At 45.7% G+C, this 14864-nt stretch overlaps 1 protein-coding gene across 3 annotated transcripts; it reads right to left on the minus strand.

The window, feature by feature from the left end:
- Nucleotides 1-2806: 2806 nt before the first annotated feature.
- On the minus strand, nt 2807-14384 carry DTWD1 (DTW motif tRNA-uridine aminocarboxypropyltransferase 1). Of its 3 annotated transcripts, none has more exons than XM_032970657.2 (5): nt 14249-14384; nt 10942-11275; nt 9469-9609; nt 5142-5325; nt 2807-3882 (listed from the first exon to the last, which is right to left on the minus strand). In XM_032970657.2, exons 2-5 carry the CDS (start codon nt 11221-11223, stop codon nt 3644-3646), a joined length of 846 nt encoding a protein of 281 aa, XP_032826548.1. In that variant the 5' UTR covers nt 11224-11275; nt 14249-14384; the 3' UTR covers nt 2807-3643. The 3 variants fall into 3 exon arrangements, with proteins under 3 accessions (XP_032826548.1, XP_032826546.1, XP_032826547.1); XM_032970655.2 differs by having other exon boundaries at nt 5142-5475; nt 14249-14381; XM_032970656.2 differs by lacking the exon at nt 14249-14384 and adding an exon at nt 13645-13866 and having other exon boundaries at nt 5142-5475.
- Between the last annotated feature and the right edge of the window lie 480 nt (nt 14385-14864).

Genomic DNA, 14864 nt, shown 5'->3' on the forward strand with positions numbered 1-14864 from the left:
CTGAAAGAATTATAACAGTTTCCTTCCAAGCCTGTCATTGCAAATGGCATGGGATAAACGTGTTAGAAGGTGACGTCAGTTACCCTCCATAGTCTAGCACTCCGGCATCATTTAAGATGTGCTGAGTTGACTGCTGGGAATACGACCATTCATTCACGTGTATAATAACAGGTGTTTGCCTCTGAAAATTTCCCCAGAGAACTCGAGGATTTCCCCACGGAAGACTTGCTTCAACCGTAGTGAGTTGTGGCCGATTTCAGGCTTCTGGTTAATGCTCTTGCACCACGCGGCACAACTTGCCACGGCTTGCTTGATTTACTCTGCAAGACATTGCAAGATGCACTCAACCACCAAACATTTCATTCTTAATTTTCCAAGGTTTAATTTACAGAAAGCTCTCCTGAATACATCGTCGTCATCATCGGGCATGATAAATCCACTGCTGGATGAAGGCCTCCACAAGCCATCGCCATCTCTCACGGACCCACGATGCAATAATCCACACAGCAGCTGCAAGCTGATTTCATTTGCTCAGTCTCCACGGTGGACATCCTCTTGTGGGAGGGAGGACGTCGGGTCGGCTCAATAGACAACAATTACAATACTAAAGTTCGGAGGCGATGGTTAGAGATTCTGCGTTGTGTTCTGTCCTCCGGAAAAGTGGTGGGCGACTCGACAAAGACTGAACACCAGCGGGGGATGGTTTGTGAAACGACAAAACTTTAATTTCAAAGATGTTCCCTTCAGAAGGGCAAATTGCTGTACCTGCAATAGCGATCAGAGACTCACCCTCCACGTCGCAACGACGCAGCTGAATTCCTCGGCACGAAATCCGACCAAATCTCTGATCACCATTGCCTGATCTTAAAGAAACGCACCTGTCTCTCCGCACCTTTGGAAAATGATTTCTCGAGTTCCCATATGCTGCAGAGTCCACAATTATACGTCATTAATCACAGGTGAGCTCACACCGGCTATGCAAGCGAAGACGGTACATGAGTGCACATTTTCCACGCTATTACAGATGGCGTGAAACAGACATTTTTTTGCGACTGGAAATCGCTCTCCGCTACCGGGCGTTGAATCTTTAAGCCCACATTTTCTTCCGAATGTGATTGAAGGTGGAGATAAGCTCACGACATGCTAGCTTTCAACACGATCAGCATGCGAGGAGTCCTGTGTAAAAAAAAGAGATTGACAGCTCCGGGGGCTGCCTGTGGGAGCCGGAACGAGCGAGCAACACCCATTGCGACGCGCTCCCCCCTCGGAGCCAGGGACGGACAGTGGAGACACGAGAGGATCTTTGGGAAAAAGGTGCGAAGCACAGTACAATTATAGACGTCTGGAATAAGTGGCCGAATTGGAGCATATCACATTCTAAAGGACTAGAATTGCATTGTGGTGTACCAGTGCGAGCCGGTACAAAAAACATTCGTTAAAATCGGGTAATTATTATGGATCCAATGGTTCAAGAATCCTACACGTGTTGAAGTGTATCACTTTCTCATACTGTCACGTAGCTTGTGATTGGAACACAGAAGCCTTGCACTAAGCACTCCAGTTGCGCCACAATGGCACAATGATCAGTTCGTAAATTTCATAAATGTTTAAGCCGGGCAGTGGTGGCTATGCAAGTGGACTGCAATCCAGCACTGTGGAGGTGAGGGTTGGCAGATCACACACGGATGTTGTGAAACTCCCTTCTTGTGGGCGTCTGAAGGCAGTACAGCAAACACGTGGAGTTCAGAAGGGGATCGAGTGTTGCCCCCTTGCACGTGTGGATTCTCTCCAGGTGCTCCGGTTTCCTCCCAGCTGTAAACACTTATTGATTGCTCGATAATAACACCTTAATATAGAGGATCACAGAGCTTGGGCAATAGTTGGCGCTGCCTCACCACCTAGTTGCTTCCTTTCCCGCTTGTCTGCAGTTCCAACACAAGCCTGCGTTGTCCTCTTCACTTGAATTAACACTGTGTGATACACTCCAAGCTGAAATTATTATTATTCATGGCCAAGATCCATGACCTTTCCTCCCACTTTCAATGCACAATCAATTACGATGCTAGTTACTGCATTATTTAAAGTGGTGATATCCATTTCATCATCTGGCTCCTCCAGGCATTTGAATGTTGATGAGTTACTCAGAGCGAGCAATGGTAAAGGTTAAAAAGCAAACTGAACAAATCTGAAACCACAAAGGACATGTTGATAAAGAGATATGTAAAGAGACAGAGATGCAAAAAAAACGCAGTGGAATAAACATAAAGTCTGTAAAACAATTAGGAAAATGAGACAAGAATGAGAAGAGAAATGGGAGACCATCAAATGATTGAGGATTTCATAGCAATGATTGAAGACAAAATGGGATCATAAAAGCAGGAGGAGCTTGGTAGACGATTGGAAATTTACAAATGGTAGCCCTTAGCAAGAAAGATGGGGAAAATGACACACCGTACAGAATCTTCAAATTAGCATAGAAATGTTATAAATATCTTTAGAGAAGAAAAAAACTCGGTACATTCCAGAAAATCAACAGTTTTTCAGATGAAGACGAGGACATTCCAGATGTCAAGGCTGAAGAAGTAAACACTGCCCTCAAGAGCATGAAGGGAAAGCTCATGGGCCAGATGGTACGACTGGATATTATCAAAGCAGCAGGGGAACAGTCGTTGGAACTAAATTAGCAGGACTATTCACAAAATGTTTACACAGAAATCACCATCTCAAATTTGCGTGATGACATATGCAAGACGTCTAGCCAGTGTGGACAAGTAAAACAAAACGTTAGTCAAGGAAAGCACAAAGCTATTAACAGAACATTTATTTATTTTCTGCATAAAGAGGTCACAATTTGACAAAAAATGCTCTATAACACAACCAACATTGTAATGTCGAGGAAAGGAACTGGGAGGTTGGGGAGAAACGCAGGAGGCTTTGTCGCAGATTGTCCCAAACAGAATTTCTTAAACGTGGGTCGCGAACCCAGGCGTGTCACCATCGAGACTGGGACCGATGACAAAGAGAATGCGGCTTTTGTATTGATACATTTAGAAAAAGTAAACATTCGGGTAGGTGCCAGTTTAATATCTGAAATTTTAAAAAACAACACATTTAAGTCTTTCGATTGTAAAAAAATTATTTACACACTGACCTAGCAACGCTGAGGTCCGTAGCAGATCCCAGTTATGGCAGTCGACACCTGAACCACAATTCTGTTCTTACAAATTGACATTGGGGAGAATTATTTATTTTTGAGAGAGCGCCCTATATATGCCAGGCCTTCTCCGAGTGCTTACAATCACATTTCCAACTTTTTGAAAGGGCATCCCAAGTGGCGGCTGCCTCTGCAGGCACAGGGTCACTCCTCACCCGGCATGTGCGTGGGCATTAGTCCGCTATGTGTAATCACACCTGTGTACTTTGCAGTGTAATTTAAAAAAAAGTTGTAAATTTGTACCCCGTCGCTGTCACGCAGTGGCCTCCTCTTCCGAATGACGTCAGGGGATCTTTGTGCTTTTATTGACACAAGGCAGAGGAAAGTTGAAACAAGTGACGACGCGTGCAGTGGACAATCTTCCCCGTGGATCGTGATGATGATACAGCCCAAACTCTACTGCAAACCGCTATTGCAGCGGTCGAGTACCTAGGCCTGCAGCAAGGCATGCTTGTGCGCCTTGGCGTTGTTCACGAGGCCGTGCATGAATGTGAAGAAGAAGAGCAGGTTGTCGTACTGCCCGGAGTAGGGCCCCTCCTGCAGCAGGCCATGGTATTCGACAAAAAAGTAGTAAATGGCCTCGACGGTGGAGAGGAAGGTGCGCGGGGTTCCCTTCTGGTGCCGCCAGAACTGCGATTCCCACGCCTGGAGTTTTACACACTGCAGGGCTGTGCGAAGAGAGACAACGATAGCAATAAGTCTTCATCGTCATGGTCATCACCCAGCCATGGTCAATCCACTGCTGGATGAAGGCTTTCTGTCGCCACCTCTCACCGTCCTGTGATGTAATATTTAATCTAGCATCTGCACAAAAACTGATTTCACCGCTCCAGCTCATCGGTCACCCGTCCTCGGTATCAGCATAACAAAAGGCGGCTTAACTTAGCCCCCCCCCACGGCCCTTCCTGGCTCCCCTCCCCCTTCACCTGTATATAATCTCGGGTATCTTAGAGCTCTCTTCACTTGATACAGCTATTTTGCTGTGACGGTTTCCACCTGAAGACGGAAGCGTGTGTTGCCTCCGAAACGTCGTGATTTAATTTAGCTGTTTTCATTTATTTTATTTTACCTACGTGACTTTACCGAAAAAACCAAAGAGTATGAATCCTTGCAGTCACGAAAGCTTCAAATCTAGAATTAATTTACTGCTTGAGAAAAGGAGAATAATAATTTCATATTCTTAACCAGAAGATCTTCACCGAGTCTCAAAATTATTTAGAAAATTGGTCACGCATTGCAATATTTCGCCGGTTCCATTAACGAGTGTTTATTTACGTGGGAAGAAACGGAAGGACCTGGAGAAAACCTATGAATGTAAGGGGATAACACCCTCAGGATTGCAAAGAGGAGTTCACAGCTGATTTAATGTTCTGCCATTATCTCGAATGCAACCGATCTTGTCAGATCTCAGAAGCTAACCAGGATTCAGCCTGGAAAGTTTGTAGATGGGTAATCACTGTGAATAAACAGACTGCTGAACAGCCACTTTGTCTGCATTAGACCGTGCAGCCAAATCCATTGTTGGACTGCAAACATGCTCCCATGTCTACACTTCCCGCCTTCACTGACCGCACGGTGAAATCATGGTCACCTCCAATTGCCCCCACAGCCCATGTGGTGTGGGGAGGCACTCATCCAACAGTGGATTTATAACAAGGCCATACATATGCTCGTGTACATTACCTGGCCACGTCAAGTTTTGGGAGTTTCACAAATCTATGTGAACCACTCACCCTTGCTTCCCAAGTGCGGCATCACAGGCACGAGTCATCACGCACAGGTGTCGTAGATAGACCGACCCTTGCGATTGTACCTGTGGAATCGCTGTCAAGCGTCTCGGGGCTACGAACAGGTATCAGCACCAGTACAATCTCGTTTCTGAGCGAGCAGAACTTCTGATGAGTGAGCACACGCATGTACAACTCACCTTTCAATCTCTCGTCCATGCTCATTTTGTTCGTCTGGTTCCAAGTGCTGTCAATGAACACCACCCGGTGGAAGGGACCTTCTGGGTACCTCTTCTCAGAACCCGCCGGCGCCTTCGGAGGTAAGCTGGGCACCGGGGTGCAGTGCTCTCCTTTATCGCCAGCGAGCTTCATTTTCTTTACCGCCTGCGGTGAAGGATCACTAGATTGTGAATCGACGCGAGGAGTGACGTAATTTCTGGGCTTCTCCCCTCGATCTTTTTTGTCATCCTCTGTCATCTCTTTTTCCAAATCGTCGAGTGTGACGGAATCGGGTCCGGGAAACACAAGCAAAACCTGCGACCGCAATAAAAGACACAAGCCGCCCCCCCGCCCGAATAAATTGGCGCTTGTAACAAAAAAACCTCAGTACAATACAAATTAGGCAACAATTAAAATATAGACTACAAAAATAGAACAATTTTAATTGGCGACATTTACACACAGTGCCAATAGGGTGATGTCATTTGCCGAGGCCACTAGAGCTCAACCTTTTTGGTAGGGTGCCCCCCCTGCCCCCCCAAATCAAGATCACTGATCTCAGTAACCCTCACCCCCTCACCCCCTTCCTCACACTTATTCCTTGTGGTGAATACCGTATTCTCTGGAAAATTAATTAAATTGTCACCCCCCCGCCTACCCTGTATTTTAATGCAACAAAAAGTTGTGGGTTCACCTTGCAATCCGGTAAGTGTGCATGTGTGTGAAACAGATCTGTTAAAGCTATACTGACACCGGGCGTAGCACTTGGGGTGCATCTTACTTTCCGGACTGTTGTAAATGCGGAGGATATTTTTCGAGACTCTTGTAATATGGTTTCCACACAATGCATCGTCCTCCATAGATAGAGTACTCTATTTTGAATACTCCCTTTTTGCCACGGAAGATTGAGGCATTAATCCACGATTGAAGTGTTTTCATTTTAGTGCAAACAGTTGTTAAATAGGGCCGCTAATTGTGTTACAACACCTGGTCGCGCTTCTTTAATATGTCCAGTTATTCCATCTGGGAGCTTTCCCTGTTTTCATATGCTGAAGAGCAGCAACTGCTATTAGCGTGACATCTGGAATTTCCTCCTCTTTCTCCAAAAAGAGTATTCGTTTCCTGAGTTAGATGTTTTTTTCTGCGAGACATGCATATACATTTCCTCCGCTTGTTTCAAGATTCTGTCCCAACCATGCGGTATGATTCCATCTTGCTCTCCAAAGAGATACTATTTGTGATTTCCCAATTGTCAACATTTCGTCCGCTGCCTTCGTGCTCCCATTGTTATTAAGATCTCTTCAATCAATTGGGCGTTTTCCACATTTTTTTATAGGAATGTAATCGTGGTTTTCCAATGCCATGGAATCTGCGTTGTTATGCACTGCATATCTGCCATGCAAAAGCACTTAGTACGCCCTAGAAAGTATGTCCTCGGAGCTGAGATTTACCTTGAAAAAAAAAGGATGGCTTTGTGTACATTAATTATTGACTGAACTGAGGCCATCAACGTGTTACGCTTAAGAACCTGCAGTAATCCATGAGTGGCTGCCCGGATTGGAACAGAATAACACAACGGTGCTGGCTTAGTGCACAAACGTGTTATTAGTCCCCTCCGCAACATGGCCACCTCAGTCTTCGTATTTCTTTAGCGATACTCGATGTCGTGCTGATAAGCATGTATGTATCTTTAACTTCTTTCGCACTGTACGTAGCCAACCGTGCTAATTGGAGGTGCAGGGGAATGAAAACAAACGGGGCACAAAATAACAATTTTAAAAAATGAATTTTCAATCAAGATGATTTAAACGCGAATAGCTCCAATAGCTTCTTAATATCGGAAGGAAGAGCGTTTCAGACGGCCACGGAGCCATGGCACATCGCGGTATTGTGACAAGCACTACAATCTAGCGTGGAGGCTCGCCTTTCATCACCGAGATACCAAAAAAACAAAACGCAACATACAAAACCACAAATAGTTCTTGTAACAAAATAGATCAGCGATAATAAATGTCTCCTACGTAAAATGTATCTATCCACGTAAAAATAAAACGACGTTTTACACAACGCTCCCACGGCCTTCTGAGAATGCAAAGCTTCAGCAGCATTGGTTCAAATACAAGCCACACTCTGGCCTAGTTTTGACACACAGTGTCTCATCAACAGTCCGGCTTTCTTAAAAGAATGCTGATGAACAGCCCAATGTCATAGGCCAAAGTCCCTCTCTTTAAGATATGGGCCCTATCTTGATGCAAAATTACCTTATGACAATGTAAGCAATATGTCCTCAGCTGTTTGAAATAAATGGGAAGCTTAAATTTTGATTTAAAGCTTCCGTGACTGCAGGGATTCACATTCTTGGTTCTTTCAGTGAAGTCACGTAGAAGGGAAACAATAAAATAATAAAAAATCATATAATAAAAAAAACTGTCACTTTTTTCAAATTTTCTTGCTTTGGTTTTCACACCTGATGATGATTGCTTGTGTTGCAGTCGAAACGTTGTGATAATTGTATTGTTTTATATTTTTATTATTTTATTGTTTCCCTTCTACGTGGCTTTACCGAAAGAACCAAGAATATGAATGAGAAGCTTATCGAGTGAGAGTAAGGCATTTTAAATCTCTATCAAATGTGCTGGAGTGATGTCAATCGGGTTGTTTTCTATGTTAGTGTAGTTGACAACAACCTTTGTCATTTTAGTCATGTCTTTGTCTGGGGACTTCACTTAGCCATTTTTTCAGTTTAATTGACTTATAATCATCATAAAAAATATATGTATTTGTACTGGAAGAATACAATGAGCTATAATGATCTTCTTCACAAATGTCCAGTGGGGGCAGGTCAGAACGTTACAAGAAAAAATACAAAAACATGATAGGAGTGCAAAGTATAGCAAAGGAAAGCAAAATACTAAAACAATATGCAAATAAAAACATATTTTTACTTTACCAGGTAAAGCCCACTGAGCTATTAGCTTCATTTTCAGAATCGAGCTGGCCACAAAGATAGCTCAACAAAGTCGCTTATGTGGAAATTTATAGCAGCCAAATAATCTAAATATAATCTACGTAATGGTGTGCGAGGGGTAAAAAATTCCACCCCCCAACCCTGCCCTAATATTATCACGTCGGCCAGTTGGCCAATCAGTGAACACCGTTGACCTTTTAATGCGTGCATACATAGCCAATAAGAGTGCTTTTATTTGGTACACTGCAGTCTCGAATAACGCGACTAACATTATTTCCGCCGGCGTCTTCAGCACCCGTTAGTCGCGCTTTGGTCTGTGGTGGGTAGTCGTCACGCGTCACGAATACTTTGTTCATCATTAACTTTTGTTAACAAAATCAACACAGGATGTCAGTGTGTTGTCACGCCTGTTATTTTTAATAGAGCACCATTGGGATCACTGGAACACTCCTGTGAATCGTGTTTTTAAATGAAACCTTCAACCTCATGGTGTACATCTCGGAACACAGATTAGGCAAGCACTGACAAAAGCTGGGCGGGGGGTTTGGGTTGCATTTTCCTTTTAATTTGCACCTACACCGGAGCTGACAGCAGCGAGTGCCTCCTGCTGGTGATGATTATTAACCATTCTCGGCTTGGGAAGAATGCTACATTCACAACTGATGCGAGCTGTGATGGGCGATGGCGAGATGTCACAATCGACGAAACATCAAGTCAAATATAAACGCAGATTTAGAGTGCAATTCGATCCGTTTGTCATTTCCCTGCCCCCCCCCCCCCACCCAATATTATCCCCATTTATTTTGATATCGGTGTCAGGGTCACGAGGCAAAATATTAATTCTGATCTCTCGTAGGGCAGCAGTACAACCCTTTGTGTTAGATAACAGCCCACGGAGGAAACAGTCACAGCTACCTCCGGTCCACACAGCAGTAGGCGACACTTTTCTACCCGCTCTGCGTAAGCGAGTAAATATTAATTCTGATCTCTCGTAATGTCTGTTGCATGACAATGAGAGAGCCGAGATTTTTTTTAGCAAATTGCAGAACCAAATTTAATGCGATTACTTGTGAGTTCGGTCCAAAGTCATAAGTTGATTTCCCAAGTAGAGCCCACCGAGCTATTCGGCTCTTTTTCAAAGGCGACTTGGGCAGCAGACAACAGTGGCAGTCACTGGTGAACGGACTGAGACCAACGACTTCGAGGACCTGGCTTTAATCACAGGCGAGTGCCTGGATTGGAACCCAGGGCCTAATCGGTGCCAGCTCAGTACTCTTGATCTCTGAGCCAAACAGCCACCTCCCACCACAAACATACATTCACATTTACTGAGCGCTCACCTTTTCATTTTTATCATACTCCGGGAAGCAGGGGTAGGTGTACATGGTGACATCGTCTGGAGCCAAGATGCAGGCATGCACGGCTGTACTTTTTCCGTCCGTCTCGCAGGAATGCTTAATGATGTCAACCTTTAAGGGCAACTGTCGGAGTGCAGGGAAACAATGGGTTATTAACAATGGGTTATTACAACAATACGCCGTGCATTTGCACTCAACGTTGGTAGCAGGGACGTGCGGTCAGGGGAGGCAGAGCCTCACCTGTCATACTCCAATGAAAATAGCCATTACGAAAAGTAAAAAAGAATCAAATCAAATATTAAGATTTTTCCACTGATCTGTGTTATGTCATTTCTGTACGATTCCAATAATTTTTAGTCAAAATCGCCAAATTTGCGGAGCTCCGCTGCAAATAGAGGAAGAGACGAGAGGTGAGGCAGCGACGAGCTCAGCCTTCCCTCCGATTGCGCAACCCCTCAGTAACTGGATGGAGTGCGGGCAATAAGCGCGTGCCTGTTACTATCTCTCAGTATGTCACCAATGTAATGTTTGTAGACCCCTTCATTTCATGTCCTCGCCTTCCATACTCCAGGTAACTTATTTCACGTATGTGTATAAAGATATTTAGGCTCGCTGGTCTCGTCATGAAACTGCAATGAAAAAGCACCAGGGGAGGCAGCTATCACATCTGCCTCACTGAGGGGGACGTGTCTAACACGCCCCCCTCAGTGAGGCCACAGCCCCTCCGTGAGGCTACGCCCCCCTCAGTGTGTAAATCTGGTTTTGACACTTGCCAGTGCCTCCCCAGCCATTGACCTCACCGCACGTCACTGGTTGGTAGTGTGTACATCAATTATTACACCTTGTTAAACATGCACAATGGAGCAACTTTTTTTTTTAAGCATGGCATCTGCAGGCTTAACCGACTTGTCTTTGTGGAATTGCAACTGACAAGATTGTCTGTTGTTCAGTTGGCCAGCACAGATCCATTGCCCCAATATGCCAATGAGCCGGTAACAAAACAGCACACTATTGAGAGTATAGCAGGTAAAAGGCAATGTCCATTTCTTGAGTTGAGCAAGGGTATAGGAACCTGTCGATGAGAGACGACGAGGGGATTCCAAAGTCGAGCTATGCGAGGAAGAAGATGATGACCAGCAGAACTTGTGTTGATTGAACGCAGGATGGATGAGATGATACAGTTTGGTAGACCGAGTCCCCAACATGGGTGGAGAAATCAATGAGTGATGTTCACACAAACAATAATGATGGCGATAGCAGTAGGAGAGAAGGAGGATTGTGACAACCAGCAACTGGAGTGAAGCAGTGAGCGCTGGATCACCAATTCACCTGACTGAATTTAATTGAATTATAAGTAACAGGATACAGCTTATGTGGAATCAACATTTTACTCTAATAAGATATCGCAGAATGTAATATTATCATACAATGCAATACACTTTAAAGTAAACAAACCTTCACTCTTGGCACGCGTTCTTCTGAAATCCCCTCCAAAAGTGAGAAACAAGTGTAGCAGTAAAACATTCGTGATGCTTGGCACTTTGGGCACTTGGACCGTCCGCGCTTCATTAATTCTTCCAAGACCGTCTGGGATGCCATGCGGAGGTGTTTGAAGGACCCCTCGGCGAGTTGGGTTAGGCCTTGTTCTCCTGACACGCTCCTAGGCTGCTTGGGACAGCAGCTGCTGTCCCCCTGCAAATCCTCCACGTTGTCTCCCTTCTCCATCTTTTCCATCATCGATGCCACCGATCGAACATGAAGCGCTTTGAGGGTTCACAGTTTGCGCGTTCTGAAAGAGACAAACGTGTTTTGCTTTCAGCATGTAGTCAAGTTTACTATTGTTAAACCAGGTGACAACTCAATAGACTGATTTGCACGAGTGACCTGGGGCATTAGTCTGCCAGTGGGAGGTAATGATTGCTTTGTATAATTACAATTGAGTGATTCGTGGGTAATTTTTGCATTTTTAACATTTGGGATCTTTAACGCCCACTGTGAAACTGACGGCACAAATGATTACGGTTGTTACACCCACAGTAATAATCAGGGTTGCCGCTTAATTCAAACCGCCAACCGTTGCAACCAGCGGCAAATTCTCTGCCGCTAAGCCACGTCAATGCCCAGACACAAAGAGCATGAACAGGATGTTTTGCAATTCTGCTGGAGGAAAGTAACAAAAAGTCGAAACCAAGGCCAAGAAGCTATCACAGCCAATGTAACCGACGCTACACCTCACCATCGCTACCGACCGATTCCTCAGCTGTTGCAACTCAACTATGGCTACTACCGTCAGGTTTTAGGTCTTTCATATGGTCCCCAACCTCAATGCAACGCCTGTTTCAATAACCTGCCCTCGCCAACCTCACACACATTCTATCCACTGCAACTTCAACAATACTTCTAATACATATTGTTTGAATCAGGTCCTCAATTGGTCGACTCGGTCTCATCACCACCACCGTCTGGATTTTCGGACTTTCCCTTAGTTGCTTATCTCTGGGTGTTAATCCAATGCCCGTCTCGAGGTGAATGCATAACCTAACAGTTGATTCAAATATTAACAGCATAAAGTGGAATAACAATTAACCCCCTGATTGATTCTATGAATTGTAGATTCCGTGCCACGGTTCGATTCCAGAATCAATTAATTTCATACTGATGTTAACGTTGAAGTAATTGTGGTTGGAGAGATCGCATGAACCCATTGGAACATATATGAATAAAAAACTACAGTACACTTCCACATCAATGCATGCACGTTTTCATAGTACACCCAGAGAAAATATGCAGTTAAGTTTATAAGTATTTGCATATATAGGGCACTTACTTAAATGCAATACGTTCCTTACGTTTCATACCATCGCAAACATTGCATTGGCCTGCTGCAGACTAGCAAAGTGTACCCCCAGTGGCCGACAGGCAAGATGTACGTCCAGCAGGTGTGCACAGCACCAGCCTACAAATGTCTCTGCCACGAGGGGACAGTGATGCCGAGGGTTTTCCAAATTGAGAGCAATGAATCAAATTGGGCAATTTTGGACCATGACGCAGGCACATATGGCCTCCTCTTTTTGGCATGTCACACGACCTTTAATGCCCACTGTAAGGGAGACAACACATGTTTATTGTTAACAGGCCTGCGGTGCAAGAGGTTTTGACTTTATAGTGTTTTTAAGAGAGAGTGCACTTGTTTTATTTACGTCTCAAACAAGCCACGGAGATTTCTCATTGGAAACCTGGCAGCAACAATCTTAAATTTTGATTTGAAGCTTTCGTGACTGCAGGAATTCATATTCTTTGGGTCTTTCGGTAAAGTCACGTAGATAGGGTCAAAGACTTTTTACCGAAAGACCCAAAGAATGATCAATGTTGTATTATCAGGAGTTATGGATGAGGTAATAACATCTTTGGGAGGTTTTTTGTTGTGATCAGGTTATTCCTGGCAAGCAAAACTAAGATGCATCGGCCCTTTGGCGATCCACTGTTGGACTGTTCACATACTTCATCCCCGAAAACTGAGAACTACACAAGCACACCACTTGAAAATAAAGTACTGCAGTGGATTTACAAAGGTCTGTAGCAATACACTGATGATATATGCTGATATATGGGTCCCCCTGTTTATCTAACCCATATAACTTTGTGGGATTCCCTTGGCAGTCTGGGCATGACTTACGAATAATGGGCCATCATAGTCACGAAGACCCATGTACAGCCACCTGTGTCCATCTGTTACATTAGGGCTTCCCCATGCCGTCCGGGTCGTAGGGGTCATGTTTATCTTACTTCACCACGCCGGTCAGTACCCGGGGTTGGGGGGGTATAGATGTCGGACCATAGTGCAGTACAACAATTGCATTTGCTGCACTGCCCACAACTTGGCCCACACGATGATGACCCACGTACCGACCGATGTACATCGGATATTCTTAGCGGCCCCAGAGATAACGACGCCTCATGATTGATCGAGCCATCTAACACAACACTGCCGCCCACGTGGCCCTCACCCATGGCTGGCTCGGTCATCGGATCACTGAAGAACCCGAACAAGAACGAAGACCGACCTCGACATTTACCGCCTGTATCGCGGACTTGGAGGGCCATACGCAGTCCGTCTGCCAACGAGCAGCCAACAGCTACAATGCATTTACAACCAACCTTCGTTCACGAACACGAGCGTCTGGCCTCTTTAAAATACACATTCTCCGTCATTCAGCTGCCGCGCCTGGAGATCGAAAAGGCCGCTGACTCGTGTAGGCTACGGGACGATATTAAAGTGGTTTCGTACTGAATTATTTCAAACGAAACCTTCGAGCGCGCTAGCAGGAGCCCTTTTAGCGGCTAGAAAAACACAAAACGCCTCCTCCTCCTCCTGCTGCTACTCCTACTCCTGCTACCCCTGCTGCTGCTACTCCTACTACTCCTACTCCTGTTACTCCTCCTGCTGCTGCTGCTACTCCTACTACTCCTGCTGCTGCTACTCCTGCTGCTACTCCTACTACTCCTGCTGCTGCTACTCCTGCTGCTACTCCTACTACTGCTGCTGTTACTCCTCCTGCTGCTACTCCTGCTGCTGGCGCGGCAATGTGCGGGTTCGCTGTCGGCAAGCATCGCTCTGAGGCGAAGTTTTTATTAATTTTGTTTTGCGTCCTAACCATTTAAAACGTCGCAAGAGTTAGCGCGCCACAACGATAACAACAATAATAACAACAATAACAACAAGAAGAAGACAATCTCCCTGGCCCCCCAGCTTGTTCACGACCTCCATGAGCTGTGGCGGCGGCGGCCGCGGCGCGCTGGAGATGTCGGAGGCGGCCCCCCCCACCCCGCGGGGGGCCCCGGAACGAGGCCTCGAGCCCCGCGCGTGTTGCCACAGCAGAGGTTTTCCCCTCTCATCACCACCACCGTGTTGCCACAGCAGAGGTTTTCCCCTCTCACCACCATCACCCACCACCACACCTTGTTGCCACAGCAGAGGCATTCCCCTCTCACCACCACACCGTGTTGCCACAGCAGAGGCTTTCCCCCTCTCACCAACACCACACCGTGTTGCCACAGCAGAGGCTTTCCCCTCTCACCACCACCATCCACTACCACACCGTGTTGCCACAGCAGAGGCTTTCCCCTCTCACCACCACCACCCACCACCACCGTGTTGCCACAGCAGAGGCTTTCCCCCCCACCACCACCACCCACCACACTCTCTCAACTTACTCCCTAACTAATCCACGGTTGTAACCAGGCGATTCGTTGAACGCAGCGGCTTGCCAGCATGTCGTGGATTGACAATGCACGGCAGTCAATCAGCTCAGCAAGGCGCGATGTTGACTCTGAACGTGATGATGATGAGAGAGAGAAGCACACACACTCCAAATATA

This window comes from Petromyzon marinus, chromosome 44 (assembly GCF_048934315.1).
Source record: "Petromyzon marinus isolate PM22_M1 ecotype Great Lakes invasive population chromosome 44, UKy_Petmar_22M1.pri1.0, whole genome shotgun sequence".
NCBI classification, from domain to species: Eukaryota; Metazoa; Chordata; class Hyperoartia; order Petromyzontiformes; family Petromyzontidae; genus Petromyzon; species Petromyzon marinus.